Genomic DNA, 25,225 nt, shown 5'->3' on the forward strand with positions numbered 1-25,225 from the left:
TGTTAAAAGTTCTTAGAAGTCCTGGAGCAAAGAAAAATAGGTTTAATGTGTTTAAATGTGTTTAATCCAGCATTTCCCAAACATAACTGACCACAGGGCCCTCACTGTTTTGTGACTTTTATTAAAACGAACTATTGTTTCACAGAACAGACTTTGGAAAACTTGTAATACATATATAGAAAAAAATTGAAGGGAGGTACATCAAGATGTTAATGATGTTTATTTCTGGGTGCTAGAATTATGAAAACTTACTCTTTTCTCTGTATTTCTCAACTTTTTTTTGCAATAAATATGTGTTACTATTATAATCAAAACAGTAATAAGGATATTCACATTTTAAAATTGCAACTTTTGAAGGAGAAAATGAAGGCAAAGATAATTCAAGTTGGAAGACAATTTAATTTTAACTGATAGATACTTCCTCATTTTAAGCAGATAGCAAATGCCCCACTCTTTTGGAGTCCAACCGGAGAGACCACATGTGCCCTGTTGAATCTTCTAGTTCTTCACTGGACTGGGTCAACTACAAGAATGCTGGGAAAAGAAGATAAAATGGTAAATGCTCTGCACAGAGTTACTATGTAATTATATCCCTTTTTCAAAGATTGGATTTTTCACCACTTTTTCTCTTAATATGAACCAAATAATTCCATACAAACAAAATGCTTTGATGAAAAAGCAGAATGTGTTTCCAGTACAGTGGGGCTTGGAGGTAGTGGTATAAGTATGGTTAGGTAGTTTTTCTTCTTTTGTTTTTAAAGTATCTTTTAAAAAATGAACTGACCAAACAAGATAGCTCGTTGTAGAAAGATCAGAAAGTGCAATTAGATGGGGAAAAAAAAGTTAACACCACCACCAATAATAATAAAACAATCTACTCACTACCACAAGGAGATAACCAATGTCTAATACTTCGGTAAGGTTCTTAGAGGCTTTCCCCCTATATGATTAGTTTTTAAAAAGAAATTAGACTAAACTATGTATCTTCTGTTATAATCTGTTTTTTCCACTCAATGATATTTCATGAATATCTTTCCGTGTAATTATTCTTAGTACTCATTGTATGAATGTGCAATGCTTTCTTTAGCCAGCCCCAGACTGATGGACATTTAAGTTTTCATTTCTTCACTATTGAAAACCATACTAAAAATTCCTTGTACACATATCTTTGTGGACTTGTTAGAGCCTGTCAGTCCTCCTGATTGCCACCTCTGCTTCTGGAATGCTGGGAGATTAGCCAAGCTTTCATGTGCCTCAGGTAATAAGCAGCTTGCTTAAGCCTTCATTACAGCTGCAGCTAATGGTATATACAGGTGAGTATAGAGGAGGAAGAATGAGGCACAGAAAGACTGCAATCCTCACTGTGAAATGTCTTAATTAAAAATCAACAAGTATTACTGAGAGTCTACTATGTGCCCAGTACCAAGTCCCAATTTTTCCTGGGAATTGATGTGTCCTTTATGACCACAGACTTCAGTCTTCTTTAATTCCTGCAACACTTAAAAAATTATAACTTGACCAGACTCTGTGACTCACGCCTGTAATCCCAGCACTATGGGAGGCTGAGGCGGGTGGATCACGAGGTCAGGAGTTGGAGACCAGCCTGACCAACATGGTGAAACCCCATCTCTACAAAAAAGACAAAAATTAGCCAGGCGTGGTGGCGCGTGCCTGTAATCCCAGCTACTCAGGAGGCTGAGGCAGGAGAATCGCTTGAACTCGGGAGGCAGAGGTTGCAGTGAGCTGAGATGGCGCCACTGCACTCCAGCATGTGTGACACACTGAGACTTAATCTCAAAAAAAAAAAAAAAAAGAAAAAGAAAAAATTATAACTTTTTCTTCTGTTGGATTATTTTGGTTCTCTTAATCAAAGAAATCATTCTGTGCCTCCTATATCTACCATTTCTTCTCTAATCTTACTTTCACCAAACTGTTTAATACTGCTTGCCTATGTAATCCTGTTTTGCATATTTTCTTTCATATTTTGTACCAATGTCTCTCTTTCTTCATGGTTCCTCATTTTGGTGATAGTTTTACTTTTTGTCTTTTACATTTTTCTTGGGATTTTCCATCTAATTTTCATCTTCTCCTTTTGTTTTAGTATACCTTATCTGCCCTGTTTTATTTCTGCATATAGCTTTTATTATTATTATTATTATTATTATTATTATTGAGATGAGGTCTTGCTGTGTTCCCAGGCTGGTCTCGAACTCCTGGCCTTAAGCAATCCTCCCGCCTCAGCCTCTCAAAGTGCTGGGATTACAGGCATGTGCCACCATGCCCGACCTTAGCTATTATTTTATATTTTGTATCAAATGTTTTGAATTTATGGCAATATGTTAGTACACAGTTTTTATCTGCCCTGAGATATTTTTCTAGTGAGTATTCCTCATCTGCCATTTCTTGCTTATATGTTTCTTGTCTTTTCCATACAGTAACTCAGTATAGATCTGGTGCTGTTTCCTGTTGAATGAGATAAACTCTTACTGGACCAGTTATTTACAGGAGATTTGCACAAGTCACCAGCGCTATACTTTAGACTAACAAATTACCTTCATGATGCTGAGGTATGTGTAAGCTCTTATAGCCTTTACTTCTTTCCAGCCAAGTGAGAGCAGCAGCTGTAGGTCTGAGCATAAAGAAGTTTCAGACTTCACCTTCTTGCCTCAACAGACTGCTTCTTAAAAATATGGCTTGCCTATATGCTTATTCATTCAAATTTATCTGTTAGGCTTCTACTTGGTGCCCAGTTGGGTCCAGAAATGTTTCTTTCACTAGTTAGCTTGCTTGTTCCCAGTAAGGGCTTATTGGCTTTTCTCTTCAGGTTAAGCCATCTACTTCAAAGAAGGAATTATTTTTGTTGGCATATAGTCTGCCTTATCTTCACAGAAGTCCCTCTGAATGTGCATGGTTAACCAATACTTCTGATGCTTTTGATACCGCTTACCTGCCGACCACAGTTTGAGTAACAGTGACTTCAAAGATGTGGAACCAGACATATCTTATTTGAGTTCCAGCTTCCTTGGTTGGTTACTAGGTATGCTATTCAGGGATATTCAGGTGCTATAACCGTCCTGAGGTCTTAGTAGCTTAACACAATAAAATTGATCCTTCACTCATGACTCATTCTGATGTAGGTTAAGTTCTCCTCCATGAGGTGATTCAGGGATCCCAGCTCCTTCCATCATGTGACTTCACCACCTTAGAGTCCTTCAGTTGAAGCCATGCATATGCGAAAGAGAGAGGTAGCATGGACACATGTGCAAGACATTTTATGTCATACATTCCTTTTGCTCATATTTTACTGGCCAAATCTCAGTACTGTGGTCCCAGCCTAGTTGGAAGGAAGGTTGGGAATATAATGTTACTCTGTGCTTGGGGAAGAAGGAACAGGATTGCTGAACAAATAGCCAGTCTCTGTTACAGTCTGTCTTTCTGATCATCCAGTATCTGTTTCACTTTTCTTTTCATATGTGGAACACAGCCACCCTGTCATGCATATGGAAATATTCCACCCATATTTCTGCTTGAGAAAGGCCTTATTTCCCTAGCTGCTGAGAGTGTTGTCAGCAGAGAGCCTCTACCTGTTAGCTCATTCAGAGGCTGCCTCAGCTGCAGAGAGCTTCCATGTACTTTCTGGGAACAGCCCACATCCAGTGAATGATCTAGGTGGGGTTAGAGAGGTCCAGCCATTTCAGCCATGTGGGACAACTCTGATGGGGCTGACTGAGTCTTTGTTGGGCTTGCAAGACAGTTTGATTTCTCCCTTCCACCCCATATCTTCCACAGGCGTTGATCATTAATAATACCCTGAATGCCAAATTCTGGTCTCCCTGTCTACTTTCAGAATACCTGACTTGTGGCAAACCCTTTCCTCAGGACTAAATCTCATTTATCACTGTGTCCAGCTCAAAGTCCAGAGTATCTGGTGATGCTGAGTTCTCTCAAGTCTGGGGGTGGCTCTGCTTGGTTAAGTGATCTGCTCCTGATCTCTACAACCCAGAATAACGATGGAACAGGAAGAGGATAAGCACCATAAACATTCCTATTTGAAAAGAGGAAGAACGAGAGACACACAGCAGTCATTGCTCTGTGGCAATCCTGGAGTCCTGGTGGGTAGGCATCGATTAGACCCAAATCCTGCTTTCAAAGGGTGGCTCTGTGGCCCTTTGTCCGTTCTCTGGGAGGCTCTTCTGATCCATTATTCTTCTGAAGCAAATGTTGGGACCTTCAAAGCTGGTGTCCTTCTTTTTCATGGAAGGTTGGAGGCCTAACTATTGTTCACAACTGATGGCTCATTTAGTTCTGGCTTATGGTTTCTCTGGCAATAAGCTTCTCTCAAAAGCTTAGCTGATATCTAATCTATTTGCCTCCAATCAGTTCCATGTGCCAGTAACCACATCCAAGGTTGCTTCCTAGACACAGTTCTTGATCCTGTGATCATTTCGAGGTTACAGGAGCCATAGGTGATGCCACACCCTTGATCTGATCTTTATCCTCAGCCACTTTCCTTAGATTTTTGAGCTCTTTTAATTGCTTTCTTTCTCTGTCTTTCTAGCAACCAGCACACAGACAGGCAAGTAGTCATTTGTCGGTAAATACTGACTGAATTAACAAAATTTAGCTCAACTATTTTGTTTTCCTCAGGATTCTTTTGGCTTCATATGATTTATGTAGATAAATATTATGGTAAATTTTGAGGAAATTGAGAGCACAGCTAATTATATATTTTCTATGTATAGTTCTTGAGCCACAGGGAAGAAAAATTAGGAGTTAATAAAGTTGATAAAAGAAATGACCAGTTGTAAACACTGGTCATTAAATGTGACCTGTCAGTCATTGGTAACAAATGGAGCAAGTTGGAGGAAATAAAAGAGAAAGTAGAGAAGACATTTTAAAAAGGGGTTGCATGACCTTTCACAGTTTTCCTCCCAGAATTGAATTTCTTAAAACTTTCCCTTAATTACAGATATGCAGGCTGGTGAGCAACCTGTTTCTGTTCCCGCCCCCCTTCATGTTCCCTCTCTCCTCCTCGTCTCTTCTTCCCGCAGAAGCTTACGTGAAGCAGCAGAGGATCCCCATTAGTGCTGAGGTGAGAAGAAAAGCAACAATGGCTGCTGGAGGTAAGGCACTCTTGATAAGTTGCCATAAGTAATCCCTGAAGTTGTTCAGCCAGGACCTGTCATTACCTGCAGAAAGAGCATAGATGTTCATTGAGGAGAGGTCAAGTAAATGATAGGGCTGGCGTTTGAATCCAAATTCAAGTTCAAATAGTTGTCCCAGATATCATGTTCTTATAGTTGTCCAGAGCCCATATCCTAAACTACTTTGCTGTGCTGGCTGTAAGATGTTCAAAGGGCAAACATTTTGTTTTTAAAGTATCCTTAGATGGATATAATTTTTTGCCTCCTTGTAAGTCAAATAGGATCAATAATTGTTGTTTCAGATACCTTAAGGGTTGTTTCGAGTATATTGGGTACTTTTTGAAAGAGAAGCATGAATTGATAACAAGAAAGTCTTTACTAAAGTGTTGCTGCCTAGAGTATATCTCTGGGAGTCCTGCAGGAGGCTAAGGGGAGGGAGTATCCCAGGAAGAGAAAGGAGAAGGCCACCAGCCCTAAGAGCAGAGGAGGAAGGGGCCAGGGAAACTGGAATAAGGACCTCTAGGGGGAGTTTGCTGATCAATGTAAGGCTCGGGCTGTTGGGTCTTTTCATTAGCAACTGGGGGAGGAAAGTACAGTGCTTTGACCCTAAAGAAAGAAGTAGGGGAAAATGAAAGTGTCTGCAGCATGGAGTTGAGAGGATTCACCACTAACCAGCAAGACACTTGAATAGCATGTTGGAACCTAGATTGTGGATCAGTGGACCATCAGGTTTATTGTCAATTTCACCACCTTTGTCAAGTCTTTCCTGACCCCTCCCCAAAAACAGTTTAAATGATCCCCTTGTCCGCTGGGACATTGATCATGCTCCATGGAAGGTTGGCATCTATGGCTTTGTCTGCCTATCCGTGAGCTCCTTCATAACAGAGGCTGTTCAATTCCTAATCCATGTAGTTCAGAAAAGGACTTGGTACATAGTAGGTAGGTTAATGCTTGTTGAACTAAATTGAACCAAACCAGAATAGTTTGCTTTCCTATGAACATTCTTTTTAAACATGAAATTCATTTTACCTGACCTGAAACATGAATCTTAAGTCCTATGAAGAAAGGAACATTCATCCTAACAGCAAACACACCCCCTGAGCGTGGTTTCGATCCTGTTTTTTCTTGTATTCCCAAGGCAGACAAAGGCGAAGGAGAGGAAGCTACTGTCTCCAACAAGAGGCAAGTTAGAGAGCATAGCAGAAATCCAGTTAGCAGCAGCTTCTGGGGTTCCATGGATGCCCGCCTTCAGCTGCGGCTGAAGAGATGGTAATCCTAGCTCACTCCGCCAAGGAGAGATGTCTTTGTCCGTAGCTCTTTCCACAGAAACTTTGTCTGAAAAGTTAGACAATGATGGTTTAGTTCATATTCCAAAAATCTTCTCACCATTATGAACATAAGGATAATTGACCGACTTACACAGGTGACTCCTGAAAATGGTCAGTTTCCAAAGCAAAATGTATCCCCTCCAAGAAAACAAAACAAAACCTCTATCAGGTCAGATACCTGACATTCCCTCCCACCCCTGATACCTTTTCAATCGTCCCCAAGTCAATTAGTAGAAACTGTTTCATCTGTTCAGGCCAAAAAAAGTATATTCACATTGTTGTGCAACAGATCTCTAGAACTTTTTCAACTTGGAAAACTGAAACTGTAAACAGCTCCTCATTAACCCCTCCCCTTCAGGTCCTGGTAACCACATTCTACTTTTTGTTTCTATGAATTTGACTACTTTAGATACCAAATATAATAAATTTCTATATATCCATATATTTTTAACTCCATAATATATTTTATATATTCAAGTAACAAACTTTTATATTGCTTTAAAAAGTAAATGTTTGTTTAGGTTTACATATAATGACTCTTCTTTTTCTTTCATACACTTTATCCATCAGAAGTGTCTAGTCACCTTTACTCACAAAACGTATCCAGAATCCTGCCACTTCACACCACCTCCACTGCTACCTACCATCATCTCTGTCTTTCTGCTTCCATCCTTGCCTCCCTTAAGCCTCTTCTCCAGTGAGTGGTCAAAGAGATCTTGGTAAGTTGTAGGTCAGATTATGTCCTAGTTACTGCTGACCACATATCCTACCAGTCTCCTCTTGATCATCACTCCAACTTAGCCTCATTTCATTTTGAACAAGCTAGGCGTGTTCCTACCTTGGGGCTTTTTCACTTGCTTTTCCCTTTCCAGGGAATGCCTTTCCCCCAGGTATTCTCAGAATTTATTCCCTCACCTCCTTTGATTACTCAAATATCACCTTCTCAATGAGGATTTTCCTTAGATCCCATTGTTAAAATTGTACCACCCTCCTACAAACTTCCTAATTGTCTTACCTGCTTGATTTTTCTCCAAAACCTCATTAGAACCTAGTAGAATATATTTTACTTTACTTTATTATATGTATCTCCTGAATATAATGTAAGCTGTATGAGTGCAGGGATTTTTGTCTGTTTTGTTCACTGCTAAACAGTACCTAGCACATAGGGTATCCAGGTGCTCAATAAATATTTTTTGAATGAATGGTGACTTTTGGCGGATATTGTTCCCACCCGTTTTTCATTTACTACGTCCAACTAGATAAGCTGAAAAAGCTGAATCCTCCCGTTCTCAGCCATCCTTGAAGTTAGGCTTGGCTATGTGACATAGCTCTAGATAATGAAACATAAGGGCAATCTGATGGGTAGCTTTTGGGAAGGCTTTTTGCTGTCTTGATAAAAGAGATGATGCTGCCTTGAATGTTGTTTAAGAAATGTTGCCTGAAGTTGCTCTGACAATTTCAAGCCAATAAACTAACACCTGTAGCTCCTCACCTCTGGACTACATGGTATGAGAAAAATATACTCTTATTTGAGCCATTATAATTTGGGCCTCCTATTACTTAAGACATTTATAACTGATACACTCACCTACTGTTTGCTAGGGCTTAAAGAGACCCACATCCAGTGGGAAACCACTTACCTGAAAATGGACTTAGCACCACGGAATTCAAAGAAACCAGTGGAATTAGGCCTTAGTCTTTAGAGAGCAGGTCTTCAGAAGAAGCTGGTCAGTCTTCTCCTTAGGTCTCTGAAGTTCCAAATAGAATTCCACGACTCCTTATGATATCATCGATTACATTTAACTCTCCCCCAGTCTCCTTATTCGACAGCTAAGCACACAGACATCAATTTCTGTCTATGTATAAACATCTGTGTTATACCAAAACCCATCCTTACAGTAGTTGTATCCTCTTAGGCTTGAAGAATTCTAAGATATTTTATTCACCACATGGTATCTAACTATGCCTTATAATAACATATATATAGAACTTCAATAGATGGTAAATATGGCATTTCATATTGGGGAAAAAGACATTATTTAATGTGATGTTGGGTGTGAGCCCTTTGCCATGCTATGCAAAATAGAAATTCTAGATGGATCAAGGACTAAACAAAAATAAAATCATATATAAAATATGACATTTTCTGTCATACTTTTATGATAGAAAATTCTATGAGTGGATATTTTTATAATCTTGGTGCAGAATAAGCTACTCTAAGCATGTCATAAAACCCAAAGCCATAAATGAAAATACTGATAAATTTATAACATAAAAATGTAAAGCTTTCATATAGCAAAACATTGTTTAAAAAAGATAAAAGATTAATGACAAATTAAGTAATTTCACAGCATATACGACAGACATTCAATTAAGATTGTTAATGTACAAAGAACTCTTATAAACTAATTTAAAAAAAAATAGTTCTGGCTGACGCCTGTCATCCCAGCACTTTGGGAGGCTGAGGCAGAAGGATAGCTTGAGCTCAGGAGTTTGAGACCAGCCTGAGCAACATAGCGAGATCCTGTCTCTACAAGACATTTAAAAATTAGCCAGGTGTGGTGGTGCACGCCTGTAGTCCCAGTTACTCTGGAGGCTGAGGCAGTAGCCTGCCTTGAGCCTGGGAGATTGAGGCTGCAGTGAGCTATGATCATGCCACTGCACTCCAGCCTGGGTGACATGTGGGGCTTATAACCTAGATGACGGGTTGATGGGTGCACCCAACCATCATGGCATATGTATACCTATGTAACAAACCTGCATGTTCTGCACATGTATCCCAGAACTTAAAGTTTAAAAAAATGCAAATCAAGTCTAGGCAACATAGCAGGAGCCTGTCTCTACAAAATATAAAATATTTTAAAAATTTAAAAAAAATAGTTATCCATAGAAGAACGGCAAAAATGGTATCTCAGTTAGGGGTCTATCAGAAAACAGGGCTCCCAGGAAATACATAAAATGAAAGTTTTTGTAGAGTCCTCCAGTCTCTCCCAGTTTCTTGCTATGTCATGATAGAAAATCATGGAGTGGCTTGACCATTCTGTGACCCAGCCAGCAGGCCTGAATGAAAATTGGGACCTTGAACATTCCCAGGCACTGATAAAGGTATCTAGGTTGTGACCCAAAACACTGAAAGAAACTGGAGGATCTACTTCCAAGATGGTGCACTCACATGACTATTGCTAGATGACCAAAAGTCCCAGCTTGCCTGGGACTCAGGATTGGCTTCATGGGAGTTTGATCTATGCCGGTCCACAGGGCCTCACACCCTGAGGGGCCCTATGTTTTGTTTGCTCTGATGTCACTGTCTTGAAATTCTTAATAATTTTATCTTTGATCTTGTGTTTTGTAAGGGAAGTTTAATGAGACTGCCTATTTCATCACATTCGTTTTCCCCTCCCCACTAACTTTGTTAACATTCTTCTCCCTTTGAGTCTCACTGAACTCCAATGCATTGTGGGTCCACTGGAATGTTATGCTCATGGGCATCGTGTACATTCTTTGCTATTCTATTTGCACATAGTGTTTACAATGCATTTTTACATTGTGGTAAAATTGTAGTAAGAACACAACATGGTAACTGCTCTCTTGACACATTTTTCAGTGCCCAGTATGGTATTGTTAGCTATATGCACAATGTTGTACATTAGATCTGTAGAACTTATTTCATCTTGCATAACTGAAACTTTTTTTTTTTTTTTTGAGATGGAGTCTCACTCTGTTGCCCAGGCTGATGGAATGCAATGGCATGATCTCGGCTCACTGCAACCTCCACCCGCCTCCTGGGTTCAAGCAATTCTTGTGCCTCAACCTCCCAAGTAGCTGGGACTACAGGCGTGTGCCACAATGCCCAGCTAATTTTTATATTTTTAGTAGAGATGGGATTTTGCCATGTTGGCTAGGCTGGTCCCGAACTCCTGACCTCAGGTGATCCGCCTGCCTTGGCCTCCCAAAATGCTGGGATTACAGGTGTGAGCCACCATGCCCAGCAGCATAACTGAAATGTTATGCCCATTGAACAGAAACTCCCATTTCTCTCTCAGTCTCTTTCTCTCTCCATATAAGCTGTTCGCCTGGATTGAGACTCCATTTCTGATTTATTTTATTCAGCCTCTCATGAATTAAATCATTTTTACTCTGAGTTCAATTTAATCTGGTTTTCTAACTCACTAATTTGGTTTTCTAGAGTGTCCATCTTGCTATTCAGTGCCCCTATTTGTTTTACAAATATCAGTGCTCACATTTTTATTTCCAGTGTAAAAACACAATTCTCAAAGGCATTTGTTTATATGTGTCAATGTTTTATTTAACTCATTACTGAAGAAACCAGCAGGAAAATAAAAGAACTAGTTCCATTAACATTTGAGAAATAGAGATGTATATAGTCAATGGGAAAAGAATGCCAAAACAAGATTGCCAAGTTAAACATAACAGGAAATAAAACCATATCACCTTTGGGGTTAACTCTTCTACCGGGCTATAAAACAAAACAACTTATTCATTTCTGTAAGTTAGCCTCTAAATGTTAAGAACTTCACAGGGCTATAAACCATTTTCACCTTTATCATTTGTGGATTGTGACTATACTGTGACAGCTATGTTATAGTTTCCAAAGCGGTCAGCTCAGAATCAAGCAGGATTATTAGAAAATACTCCAGCATAGAAAATAAGTAGCCATTCTTTTGCCTTTTCTCAGATTGGGATCCATTTTTCTTTCATATTAGGATCTCCTATTTTCAAATTGCCCTGGGTTGCAATCTTCAGATGCTTCCTCCAACTGCTCTATAACTTATCCTTGCCTCCAGTCCCCTTTACTAAATCAGGAGATTCTGTGTAGTCTTAGTGAAGGGGTCAGGCAGATGGAAGGAGCAGTAAACCCTTCGCAATATTATTGGGGTGGAGGGCAAGATGGGGAATCCTACTGTGTGGTGACATGGCAGGCTGGAGTGTTTTTTCAGTTTTCACCAGTCCAATTTTCTTCTGACCTCCTTGATACTTCAACTATGTAAGTGGGACTCTAGTTTTCAGTCATGGTATAAAATTTCCCATTACATTTTTGTTGTGTTATTTTCAGCAGGAAATTAGTAGAGGGAGAGAGTAAACTGAGTGCATTATTATAGCACAGTAAGCACTCATAGGGCAGACTATGCTGTTGTTGTGTTGTGTCACAGGGCGAACCTCAAAGCTGGGGTTCAACTTGAGAAGTCACATAGGTTATTGGCTTTGCACAGGAAGGAATTCAAGAGCGAGCTGACAGACTTAAGTGACAGCAAATTATTAAGACATAAAAGAATGAAAGGTTGGCTACTCCATAGGCTGGTTTGCTATTTTTATGATTATTTCTTGATCACCTGCTAGACAAGGGGTGGATTATTTATGAGTTTTCCAGGAATGGGGTATGGAATTCCTGGAACTGAGGGTTCCTCTTCCTTTCAGACCATGTACAGTAACTTCTGGATGTTGCCATGGCATTTGTAAACTGTCGTGGTGCTGGTGGTAATGTCTTTTAGCATGCTAATGCGTTATGATTAGTGTATAACGAGCAGTGAGGACCACCAGAGGAAGCTTTTGCTGCCATCTTGGTTTTGGCAGGTTTGGCCAGCTTCTTTACTGCATCCTGTTTTATCTGCAGAGTCTGTTGAACTCCTATCTCAGGGCATGTGCCTCTTAGTACAGCAGATGTCAACAAAATTTTGAACTGTTTGCTATCAGTTCCTTTTCTTCCTGTCCCCCCAGGATTCATTATGGAAATTTATGATTTTTCAAAGAATTTGCTAGATCTTTAGGACTTTATGTGGCACTACCTCAAAGATTTAAAAAATCCATCTGCATTTATTACAAAGTAGGCCAAATACAAAATACAAAGTTTGTATCTCCTATCCCAGATAACCATGGATTTTCCTCATATTTTAACAGAAATATTAAATATATGTCCTTAGAAGCCTATTATCATCATCATTTTCTTTCTTGGCCATCACAAATTTCAAGAAGACATAGTTATTTTGTTTCAAAGCTTTCAACAATTCCATCCTCCTGACTTATTTTTTATTGGTCAGAGTTAAGACCAAATGGTTTTATGTCTACATCTTTCTGAGATTAAATCTATGGACACTCGTCAGAAAAATGCACATTTGCATTTATACAGAATGTCCCATATAATTTCAGGAAACTTAGGGATTCTTGAACCCTATCTATAATTCTCAGTTTAAGACTGCTAGTTTTGGAGATAAGAATGTGCCCCTCATGACTAAATAACATAATTATGTCTATGTGTAAGGAAGCAAAAACAACTTTTTGCCTAGTTACATTGGAAGGAAGGAATAATCTGGGAGCAGCTGCAGAAAATAGGTAAGAGTTAAGTTAAATTGGATGCACCCTCCTGGCCCCCCACCAAATAAATGCAGGATTAATGATAGTTAATTCAGGAGGCTTCAAGGCAGTGTCTGCTAGGACTGTATAGTTTAAATACATAGCAAAATAATGGGGCCATGGACAATGTGGGGCAGGAAGTAAACCGAAGGTCAGCACAAAGGTAGAAGGCAAGCCAGGAAGGGACACTGCCCTGGAGCTGAGGAGGGAGGGGTGCGGGCACTGGCAGGTGCTGCTGTGGCCACTCTCAGTAGAGCTCCTGTGCCTCGCAGCCCAGAACCTCTATCCTCAGGGCAATCTGGTGCACCCAACTCTGGGGATGAATTCGAAGGTAGCGAGTCAGTAACGGTGAGTCTAGAGAGTTCACCACAGGTGTGAAGGAGTCTTGATTTCCCTGAAAAACCTGAAAGAGGAAAGATAGCATTTATTGATTGTCTGACAGGACAGTGGTCACTGCAAAGCACAGATGCTTTTCTCACTTCTAGTTGTTTCCAGTAGTCCAGGATTAAATCCTGGAAGATGACTAGATTACTCTGTCCCATGCATCTGGGACATCTAGAATTAAGAGCACCCTGCTTTGGAGGCCTTCACTCTAGCTAGGCTTTATATCTAGAATGTTCTCACCCACTTTCCAAACCTCGGTGATATTAAGTGCTTTGTCCCGGGTCACACACAGCACCTGTGTTGGATCATCTGGAGATGAGAGTCAGGCTTTGGCCAGCAGACTCCCTTGTCAATGCATTTGCTGTGGCAAGAAGAGTATACAGTAAGAGCTCAGAAAATGGTAGCTATCATTACTAGTTAGATAAACTGGTTTCCCACATGTTGGTGACAACTTTAGAATGATAACGAATGCAACACAGCAAGGCATGCAATTTAATGTGGCTGGGCAACCTTGGCAGGAGGGGATACAGAGAGAAAGAAGTGGGAAGACAGTCTAAGACTCAAGGCATCTTGCTACTCCAGGACTTTGGAGCAAAGGCCACCTATAACTGGGTGGATGTTTGGGAAAATGAAGATCTGAATGTTCAAGTGTGTAATTCAAGGCAACTCTAAAACCCTGTGGGTTTTGTGTGGATTCTGAGGTAAACCTACAGAAGAAAGTCCAGCCAAATGGTGAGAATACGCAAGAGTCTTGGAGAAAAAGGAACAGAATGAAGGTAATGTCCTACCATAGTGCATGCTCTTGCAAGGACAGACACCATGATATCCTTAGGATCTCCTGAGGCAGTTTGTGTGTAAGGAGGCAACTTGCCGCCATACCGGAAAGAAGTGGTTAAATAGCAACAAAAGGGCTCCTGCTTCCTGGGACTATTGGGTGACATTTTCCTCTAACAATCCTGGCATCTTCAAGTGTGGTGTCGGTTTAACTTCAGATTCCAAATGGGAAGAGACTTTTCCTGGCGAATGCACTGTAAAGTAGCACTGTGTTCCTACAGAGAGTTTAGGTATCAGAACAAAAGAAGTTTGGGCCATCTTCATTAATCTAGCTACATGTCCCCCCTAGGTTCCCAACCCTGGCTGCTTATTGGAATCGCCTTTGGAGCTTTTAAAAAATGATGCATGGGCTAGCTCCCTGCCCCCCACCCCCCGGGGAGAAATGCCAATTTAATTGGTTTGTTCCCACCTTGGCCCCCTTATTCTGGTCTCCAAGCTCTGCCTAATATAGCCCCAGCCCAAGTCTCTGATCTATTCTCCCACTGCATTCCTCCTATTCTACTGCATCGCAGATAAACTAATCTTTTAGTTTCTCAACAATGTCAACTCTTGTTTTATTTAACATGAGAGCCTTTGTATATGTGATTCCCTCTGCTTGGAAGGCTCTTACCCCTTCTGTTTCTTCTTTTATCCATGTTTTTTTACCCTTCGGGTCTCAGTTTAAATACTACCTCTTAAACTAGGCATAGTGGCATGCCCCTATAGTCTCAGCTACTCAGGAGGCTGAGGCAGGAGGATTGCTTGAGCCCAGTAGTTTGAGACAAGCCCAGGCAACATAGCGAAATTCTGCCTCAATTTTTTTTTCTTTTTTTGAGATGGAGTCTCGCTGTGTCGCCCAGGCTGGAGTGCAGTGGCACAATCTCAGCTCACTGCGAGCTCCGCCCCCCCGGGTTCACACCATTCTCCTGCCTCAGCTTCCCGAGTAGCTGGGACTACAGGTGCCCCCCACCAGGCCCTGCTAATTTTTTTTTTTTTTTGTATTTTTAGTAGAGACGGGGTTTCACTGTGTTAGCCAGGATGGTCTCAATCTCCTGACTTTTCCTAACAATTTGTGGAGTGAGACTTTGTGATCATGCAAATATTCTGTTTCACAACAAGCTTTTATCCAATGGTATTAGCAACCCTTAAAGTTCTTTACAAGTATTCAATAGTATATTGATGGTTGCAAACTGATTTTCCGATTATGATCCATTACCCTCATTATTCCTTTTGATGCTCAAATTGTCTCAAATCTAGCCAACAGGAAGCCCTTCGGGCCAGTTGCTGTGTTCTTTTCCCATGATCCCATTTATCTTCTGGCACATCAAGATCACCAAGATCATCTAAGATCACCTGGCAGTTTCCTTGATCCAGCCTTGAAAAAGTCATTTCTCTAGGGAGCTCAGATTCTTTTGAATGGAAAATGGCAGTTAGAGACCAAGATTTGGGCATGCGATGGGCTTGTTATTACTGCAGTGTAATTACTTCTAGATTTCTTCAGTGAACAGTGCTAAGAATATGCTTTTTTAATTCCTAAGTTCTCACTGACACTTCTAATTCAACTCTAATATTGTTTTTGCTAGTATTAGATTTCTAGGGCTACTGTAACAAATTCACTACACACTTGGTGCCTTTAAAACAAAATAAATTTATTCACTCATCATTCTAGAGGCTCAAAGTCTGGAGCCTGGAGCAGTGGCACAAGAGTGTCAAACACAAAATCACATTTAAAGCTTCTGTTTGGAAGTGGTATATGTCATGTCCAATCACATTCTATTGATCAAAATGAGTCACATGGCCATGCCTAAAGTTGATGAGGTTTTCAAGGAAAGAGGGAATAAAAACTCAAGAACATTAATACCATCTGCCTCATGTGCTATTTTCTATTCATTTAGAAATTCCTTACATTTTCTTGTTTCAGCAAAAGAGGTGATTTATGTAGGCAGACATGAGGGCTGGGTGCCTTACTAGGTTTCTGAGCCAGGAGTACGCTCTACTGTTGATAAATGGAAGTGCAATTTATTTAACAGATGGGACCAAAGAGGTCTGTGGGTCTTGTGATTTCGTGATTCACTTTTGTTTTTATAGGACAGTTAAGTTCCAACATTTGCTTTCTTCTTTCTTCCTTTTTTTTTTTTTTTTTTTTTTTTGAGACAGGGTTTCTCTCTGGAGCAAGGTTGTCTAGATTTGTAGATTTATTTTCTACTTGTAAATATAAACTTTCAGTACTTTTTATCTTCTGGTTATTCTGTAGATGGGTTATGGGTGGTTTTAGTCATAATTTAAAATTGTGTGTGTGTATGTGTATGTATGGTTTTTGAAGACTGTGTGGAGAGATTTAGGCAGCTGCCATTATCTGACAGGAATGTGTGACTCGTGCTTGGAATTTTAAAATGCTATTTAAAACTATTTTCCCAACTGTTTCTGGTATACAGAAATACAATTAATTTTGGTATTTATTTTGTTTTCAGCAAGCTTGAAAAATTTTTTAAATTCTAATAATTTATATATAAATTCCTTTGGATTTTCTATCTATGCCATCATATCTTCCATATACAATGAGTTTTCCCCTTTGATCATATTAAATCCTTACATATTTTCCTTCTTTTTCTCATCTTATTGCACTGTTTAGGATATCCAATATGTATAATCCTTCAGTCTATCACTGTGATAAATTATATCAGTTTTCTAATGTATAAGCCAACCTTACATTCCTAACATAAATCCAATTTGGATCCATATTGCTAACATTTTGTTTGGGATTTATATTTATGAATAAAATGGGCCTATTATCTTCCTTTCTAATACTGTTCATGTTGGGTTTGGTTGTCAATGTTATGCTATTATTATAAGAGAATTGAATAACATACCATCTTTTTCCATTTTCTGGAAGAAGTTTTGTAAGGTTAATATTATTTCTCCCTTGAAAAACTGGTAGAATGTAGTTAGTGTAGCCATCTGGATCTGGATTTTTTTTTTGCGGGAAGATTTTTGAATACAAATTCAGTTTCTCAAAGGTTTTAGGAGTTTCAAGGTTTTTATTCATTCTTGTTGTATTTACCAGGGATTAATCCATTTTACCTAATTTTCCAAACTTACTGTTAAAAGATTAATAAGTATTCTCATTTTTTATATTGGCAGAAATTTTTGTGGGATCTTTATTGATGTCCAATTTTTTAAAGTTTCTGATATCATTTGTGCCTTCTTTTCATCTTGATTGCTCTTGCCAGAAGTTTGTCAATTTCAAGGAACCAACTTTTGGTTTTGTTTATTCTCTCTATTGTATGTTTCTTTTTTACTTCATTTACTTCATATCTTTATTATTTCCTTGCTTCTACTTCCTTTTGGTTTATTTTGCTGTTCCCCTAGCTTCTTGAGACATACCTTAGCTCATGAATTTTCAGGCTTTCTTCTTTTCTAATATATGTTTTTAAGGCTATACATTTCCTTCTAAGTATTGCTTTAGCTGATTCCCACATTTTAATATGTCATGCCTTGTTATCATTCAGTTTAAAATATTTTCTAATTTATGATTTCTTCTTTGACATATGGGTTTAAAAGTATATTTCTTGATTTCTAACATAGGAAGATTTTATAGTTATCTCTTTCTTACTTATATCTACTTTAATTGTATTGTGACCAGAAAACATGTTTTATATTATCTGAAATTTGAGACTACTTTATTTGTAGCTTAAAATGGAAAATTTTAACATGTTTCCTTTGTGTACTTCCAAAGAATGTGTAATTCTGCAATTTCAAGGTGCTATTTTCTAAATATGTCTATAAGATCAAACTTGTGAATTGTTAACTGTTCTATTTCTATACATTGTTCCATCACTTGATGAGAAATGTGTTAAAATCTAGCACTCTAAATTGTGAATTTGTCCATTTTCCTTTTTCTATCAGTTTCTGCTTTAAATATTTTGAAGCTATGTAATTACATAATATAAATTCAAATTTTATTTTCTCAGAGACCTTTGATTATTATGAAATCACTTTTCTTTTTTTTTTTTTTTTTTGAGACGGAGTCTCACTCTGTCGCCCAGGCTGGAGTGTAGTGGCGTCATCTCTGCTCACTGCAAGCTCCACCTCCTGGGTTCATGCCATTCTCTTGCCTCAGCCTCCTGAGTAGCTGGGACTACAGGCACCCGCCACCATGCCCGGCTAATTTTTTGTATTTTTTTTTTTTAGTACAGATGGGGTTTCACCTTGTTAGCCAGGATGGTCTTGATCTCCTGACCTCGTGATCTGCCCGCGTTGGGCTCCCAAAGTGCTGGGATTACAGGCGTGAGCCACCACATCTGGCCATGAAATCACATTCTTAATCTCTAGTAATACTTTCTTGCTTTAAAGTCTATTTTTCTGCTATCAATAGAGCTGCAATCGATATCTTTTAGATATTTGCATAACTTCTTTTCCTATCTTTGTCTTGCAACTTTTCTGTATCTAATGTTTTAGATATGCCTTTTATAAAATGCACACGATTTGCTTTTGCTTTTTTTTTTTTTTTAAATAGGATACAATTTTATTTTTATTTTTTAGAAATGGAGTCTCACTCTGTCAACCAGAGGTTGAAACACAATAATAAAGACAAAAAAGAGGTTACTATGTGTGTAAATCTAAACAAACATTTACCTTTTAAACAATATAAAAGTTTGTTACTTGAATATATAAAATATATATTATATATAATATATATAAAAAAATATATATATTATGGAGTTAAAAATATATAGATATATAGAAATTTATTATATTTGGTATCTAAAGTAGTCAAATTCATAGAAACAAAAAGTAGAATGTGGTTACCAGGGCCTGGAGGGGAGCGGGTAATGAGGAGCTGTTTAGAGTTTCAGGTCTTCCTTTTTATATTTGCTCATTATTCACCTCTCTCTGCTATGATTTCAGCTCATTATTTTAAAATGGAAGTTTGTGGGGTTTTTTTTGATGAGGGGGCTGGAGATTCCCCTTTCTTTGCCAAATACAACAATGTATTGTCAGTGATATAGCCTTTTTTGTTGTTGTACAATATACATAAAATTTACCATTTTAATCATTTTAAGTGTACAATTTAGTGGTATTAAGTATATTCACAATATTGTGCACCCATTACCACTATCCATTTCCAGAACTTTTTCATCACCCCAAACAGAAACTCTGTACTCATTAAAAATAACTCTCCATTTCCTCCCCATTCCAAGCCCCTGGTAACCTCTTTTCTACTTTCTGTCTTTATGAATTTGCCTACTCTAGATACCTCATTATGGTGGTTAATTTTATGTGTCAACTTGACTGGGTCATGGGGTGCCCATATATTTGATTAAACTTTATTTTATGTGTGTCTGTGAGAGTGTTTTGTGGTGAGATTAACATTTGAGTTGATAGACTAAGTAAAGCAGATTGTCCTCCCCAGTGTAGGTGGAACTTATCCAATCAGTTGAAGGGCTAAATATAACAAAAAGGCTGACTGTCCTCTTAGTAAGAGACAGTTCCTTCTATTTGACTACCTTTAAACTGGGACTTCGGTTTTGTTTTTTTTCTGCCTTTGGCCTCAAACTAAAACATTTTAACTCTTTCTAGGTCTGCAGCCTGCTGATCTTTGAACTGGAACTACAAATCAGCTCTCAGGGGTCTCTAGGTTGCCAACTCATCCTGCAGATCTTGAGACTTGTCAGACTCCATAATCACATGAGCTAATTCCTTATAAGTGTGTGTGTGTGTGCGCGCGCGCGTGCGCGCGTGTGTCTCCTCTTGGTTCTGTTTCTTTGGGAACCATGACTAATATAGATTTTCACACCAAGAGTGATTCTAAAGGAACAGAACTTCAAGGATAAATTTTATACATTTGTTATTGGATTTCTGGAATTGGTTCTGTAATCTGATGAAATTAAAGACACTACTGACTATTTTCAGTAGTAAAAATTGTCCACGGCATGATCTGGTAATAGAAATATGCAGGCCAGGCTGGGCGCAGTGGCTCACGCCTGTAATCCCAGCACTTTGGGAGGCCGAGGCGGATGGATCACCTGAGGTCAGGAGTTCGAGAGCAGCCTGGCCAACATGACAAAACCCTGTCTCTACTAAAAACACAAAAATTAGGCAGGTGCCTGTAATCCCAGCTACTCGGGAGGCTGAGGCATGAGAATCCCTTGAACCTGGTAGATGGAGGTTGTAGTGAGCTGAGATCACGCCACTGCACTCTGGCCTGGGCGACAGAGTGAGACTCCATCTCAAAATATATGTATATGCAAAATATCTCCATTGGATACTCCTAATAACTACTTATAAGAAGCAAGGGTCTTGGTGACTATGTATATTGACATTTATGAACATATTTGTCAAACTAATGAAATGATGAGATTAGTCGGTTGCTGCTAATGTTGCTGGAAAAAGTGATGAAAGAAAAGGAGGAGCTCAGAAATTTGAATTCCCAGCTCAAGAGCTGCATAAATGACCTGACAGATTCTATGTATGCCCTGAAGGAGACCCTTATCTACTGTAGCCACAGAGCTGAGATTGCTGAAAATCAAATGCCAAATCTCATCCCGTGACTAACTGAATTACAAAGCAAGTCAAACTTCCAGCTTTGCAGGGTTTCTACTGTTAAAGCAAGGGCATTGATTGGGAAAGAATGGGGCACTATAAGTTGGATTAGGTATGTGTGGAAGACCCTGATTAAGCTGGGGACATTGAGCTCCTAAATATTGATGAGTCTTCTTTGCCAGTGAAAGTTGTCTCTCCATCCCTGTGGTGGCAGTGTCTCCACTCCAGTCTAAGTGGATTAACCCTGCACTGCCTGCGGAAACTGTAATGGCCTCCCCTGAGGCAACTGCCATGCAAGATAATGCTGATTGCCTTCAGGACCCACCCTACCACCCCTCTTTGTTATTAGATCTCTAACTACACTCAAGTCCCAGCAGGCGAGGTGAGGTATGAAGGTGACCCATGACAAGATGCACTACACTCCAAAAGAATGACTTGAGTTTTCTAATTTACACAAACAGGAATCCAGAGGATATGTATAGGAATGGGTACTAAGGATGTGAGATAATAGTGGAAGGCACATAAAGTTGGATTAGGCCAAATTTATTGACATGGGCCCACTAAGCAGACATTCTGGATTTAATGTTGCATCTCAGGGAATTAGGAAGGCCTCTAACGGTTTAATTGGTTGACTGAAACACAGACCAAAAGATGGCCCACAGTGAGCAAACTAGAAATTTCAAACTTGCCCTGGTTTAACGTAGAAGAAAGGAGATTGAAATGCTTGAGTTAATTTGTCATTTAAGACCTACTCACCAACACTGGGAGAGTTCAGAAGACACAGATCTCACCATTACTTTGAGAAATAAATTTGTCAGAGGAACCTCAGCATCCTCGAAGGGCTCTGTGATCACTCTTCTCTGTAGGTGACACCTTACAGCAGGACTTGCATTCACTGAATTAGAAAACCTAAATACGATGGGAATAATTGGATCCTGGGGTGACAGGGGAAAAGGGGCAGCACTCAACTGCCAAAGGCAAGGTAAGTGTGGTTACCATAAGGGATAGCAGAGTCAAAGCAGCAATTAGAATAGTATGACTATGGTGTTGGCTAGTAGATTATAGTGTTCCTAGATGAGATATAGATAGAATGCCTACCAAATACTTGATCTGTATAAGCGGAAAAGTTCTAGGTCAAGTGAACAAAAGTCTAACTTGAATAATAAAAACAGAGTTACGGCCTCTCAATCAATTCCCAGACTTGAGCAAGTTTACAGATCCAGCACTACTTGAATGAAGGGGAGGCTCAGTCTCCTTGAGGAAGGACTCTGGTACACTGCCAAGAATACTGTTACTTTCTCTCAGCCTTCCCCAAAGGGACATATGGCCTTTCTATCAGAATAACTGTGCATTGAAGAAAAATACTTAATCAGACCTTTTAGGGACTACTGGACAATGGCTCTGAACTGGCACTAATTTCTGGAGACCCAAAATGTCACTGTGGTCCACCAGTCAAGAGTATGGGCTTATGGAGGGTCAAATGATCAATGGAATTTTAGCTCAAGTCCATCTCAAAGTGGATGCAGAGGATCTGTGAGCCTATCTTGTGGTTATTTCCCCAGTCCTGGAACGCGTAATTGGAACAGATACATTGAGCAGCTAGCAGGATCTTCACATTGGTTCCCTGACTTATGGAGCAGGGGCTATTATAGTGAGAAATCCTCCTGTAATCCTCTGTGAATAGCTATTCTCCTTTTGTGAGTAGCTCTTGGCCTACAACTGGGCCTTAGTAGATACTGAATGCTTAGCCACAGACCACCAAGTTGCCATGTGACCTGAACTGCCCATCATGAACTAGGTGTTATCTGATCTACCAAGCCATAAAGTTCGGTATGAATAATGGCACTCCATCATCAAATGGAAGTGGTATATACATGGTTAGGTCTGAGCAGGTCCTGAAGGCACATGTAAATTACATTAAGAAGTAGCCCAAATGTCCATGGTGCCTGTTTCTGCTACCCTGCCTTCTCTCTCCCAGCCTGCACTTATGGCCTCATTGGGAGTTCCCTATGATCAGTTTACAGAGGAAGAGGAGTCTTGGACCTGGTTTACCAATGGTTTTGCATGATATGCAGGTACTACACAAAAGTGGACAGTCTGTATCTGAGATATCCATGAAGGACAGTGGGCAGAATTTTAGGCAGTGTACCTGGTTGTGGACTTTGCTTAGAAGAAGAAATGGCCAGGTGTGCAATTACATGTCAAATTATGGGCTGTAGTCAGTGCTTTGTCCAGATATGGACTTGGAAGGAACATGATTAGAAAACAGGTGACAAAGAAATTTGGGGAAGAGGTATGCAGACAGATCTCTCTGAATGGGCGAAGGATGTGAAGATATTTATGTCCCATGTGAGTGCTCAACAAAGGGTGACCTCAGCAGATAAAGATTTCAGTAATCAAGTAAATATGATGAGCCGGGTGCAATGGCTCACACCTGTAATCCCAGCACTTTAGGAAGCAAAGGCAGGAAGATCACCTGAGGTCAGGAGTTCAAGACCAGCCTGGCCAACATGGTGAAACTCTGTCTCTACTAAAAATACAAAAATTAGCCAGGTGTGGTGATGTGCACCTGTAGTCCCAGCTACTTGGGAGGCTGAGGCATGAGAAATGCTTGAACCCGGGAGGCAGAGGTTGCAGTGAGCCGAGATCGTGCCATTGCACTCCAGCCTGGGTGACAGAGCAAGACTCCATCTCAAAAAAAAAAAAAAAAAAAAAAAAAGTAGATATGATGACCTGTTCTGTGGATACCAGTCATCCTCTTTACTCAGCCACCTATGTCACTGCCTGATGGGCTCATGAACAAAGTAGCCATGGTGGCAGGGATAGAGGTTATGCGTGGGCTCAGCAACATGGACTTCTATTCAACAAGGCTGACCTGTCTATGGCCACTGCTAAGGGCCCAATCTGATAGCAGTAGAGACAAACACAGAGTCCCCAGTATGGCAGTATTTCCCAGGATGATCAGCCAGCTATCTGGCAGCAGGCTGATTACACTAGAATATGTTAATCATGGAAGGGGCAGCGTTTTGTCCTTCCTGGAAGGAAACTGGACTACTACTTCACAATGGAGGTATGGAAGAGTGTGTCTAGAATATAATAGATCCCTTAGAGTATCTCTTACTATTACCACACCCTATGATTCTGGTCAATGGGAAACTACAGCAACCCAATCCATGCAGGACTACTAATGGCCCACGCTCTTCAGGAATAAAGGTTCGGGTCACCCCATCAGGTAAAGAACCACAATCAGCTGAGATGCTTGCTGAAGGCAAAGTCAACACAGAATGGGTAGTAGAAGAAGGTAGTTATCAATACCAGTCAAGTTTTGTCATATCATGTTAGGTGGAATTAGGACCTCATTTCTGTCTCTATTTAGAGATAAAGGAGATGTGTATGGTGGGTGCTACATTGACAAGGGGTGGACTTGTGATGGTTATTTTTATGTATCTACTTTACTTGGTTATAAGGTGCCCAGATATTTACTCAAACATTATTCTGAGTATTTCTCCGAGGGTGTTTTTGAATTAGATTAACACTGAAGTCAGTAGACTGAGTAAAGCAGATTGCCCTCCCTAATGTGGACAGGCATCATCCAATTAGTTGAAGGCCTGAATAGAACAAAAAGGCTGAGTCTTCCCCAAGTAAGAAAGTATTTTTGCTGCCTGACTGCCTTTGGACTGGAACATCTGCTTTTTCCTGCTTTCAGTCTTGAACTGAAAGAGTTTAGCTCATCCAGAGAGAGAAGGCAGACAGACAGACAGAATCTCCTATTGGTTCTGTTTCTTTGGATATCCCTGACTAACACACTCATATAAGTAGAATCATACAATATCTATATCCTTTTATGTCTGGCCTATTCACTTAGCATATTGTCTTCTTTTTTTTTTAGACTGAGTTTCACTCTGTGGCCCAGGTTGGAGTGCAGTGGCGCAATCTCAGCTCACTGCAAGCTCCGCCTCCCGGGTTCACGCCATTCTCCTGCCTCAGCCTCCTGAGTACCTGGGACTACAGGCGCCCGCCACCACGCCCGGCTAATTTTTTGTATTTTTAGAAGAGACAGGGTTGTACTGTGTTAGCCAGGATGGTCTCGATCTCCTGACCTCGTGATCCACCCTCCTCGGCTTCCCAAAGTGCTGGGATTACAGGCATGAGCCACCGCGCCCGGCCTTCGCTTAGCATATTTTCAAAGTTCGTCATGTTGTGGCACTAATCAGAGATATAACCTTTTTTAAATGGGAATTTCTTCTAGAATGTCCAATGTCTAGACTTTAGTTCACCAAACTGCCAGTTTGGTGAAGTCTTTAATCCAGCCTTGATGGATAAGGGAATTCTTCTTGAACATGATGTTTATCTGAGACTTAAAGAATGAGTCAGGTGAAAGTGGCAGTAGTGCGCAGCTAGAAAAATGTTCCAGGTAGAAGAAATAGTATCTATTTAAAAGCCTGATATGAGATACAATGTGCTGTGTTTAGTGACCTGAGAATTTCTTTTTTTCTTTTTTTTTTTGAGACAGAGTCTCGCTCTGTCGCCCAGGCTGGAGTGCAGTGGCCGGATCTCAGCTCACTGTAAGCTCCGCCCCCCGGGTTCCCGCCATTCTCCTGCCTCAGCCTCCCGAGTAGCTGGGACTACAGGCGCCGCCACCTC

General features: G+C 40.0%; 2 protein-coding genes across 8 annotated transcripts in view; both read right to left on the bottom strand.

The window, feature by feature from the left end:
• Positions 1–382: 382 nt before the first annotated feature.
• Positions 383–8,405, bottom strand: SMIM9 (small integral membrane protein 9). 2 transcript variants are annotated; one of them, XM_050775521.1, is made up of 4 exons: positions 8,113–8,405; positions 6,239–6,479; positions 5,060–5,189; positions 383–534 (listed from the first exon to the last, which is right to left on the bottom strand). In XM_050775521.1, exons 2-4 carry the CDS (start codon positions 6,378–6,380, stop codon positions 507–509), a joined length of 300 nt encoding a protein of 99 aa, XP_050631478.1. In that variant the 5' UTR covers positions 6,381–6,479; positions 8,113–8,405; the 3' UTR covers positions 383–506. The 2 variants fall into 2 exon arrangements, with proteins under 2 accessions (XP_050631478.1, XP_050631477.1); XM_050775520.1 differs by lacking the exon at positions 8,113–8,405 and having other exon boundaries at positions 6,179–6,605.
• Positions 8,406–10,760: 2,355 nt separating this feature from the next.
• F8 (coagulation factor VIII) overlaps positions 10,761–25,225 on the bottom strand; it is a 198,989-nt gene continuing 184,524 nt past the window's right edge. For all 6 annotated transcript variants that reach the window (XM_050775409.1, XM_050775408.1, XM_050775410.1 and 3 more), the window contains one exon: positions 10,761–13,244. In XM_050775409.1, coding sequence (XP_050631366.1) covers positions 13,089–13,244 — 156 coding nt within the window. In that variant the 3' untranslated portion in view covers positions 10,761–13,088. The remainder of the gene's footprint in view (positions 13,245–25,225) is intronic.

The sequence above is a fragment of the Macaca thibetana genome, chromosome X, assembly GCF_024542745.1.
Source record: "Macaca thibetana thibetana isolate TM-01 chromosome X, ASM2454274v1, whole genome shotgun sequence".
In the NCBI taxonomy this organism is placed as follows: Eukaryota; Metazoa; Chordata; class Mammalia; order Primates; family Cercopithecidae; genus Macaca; species Macaca thibetana.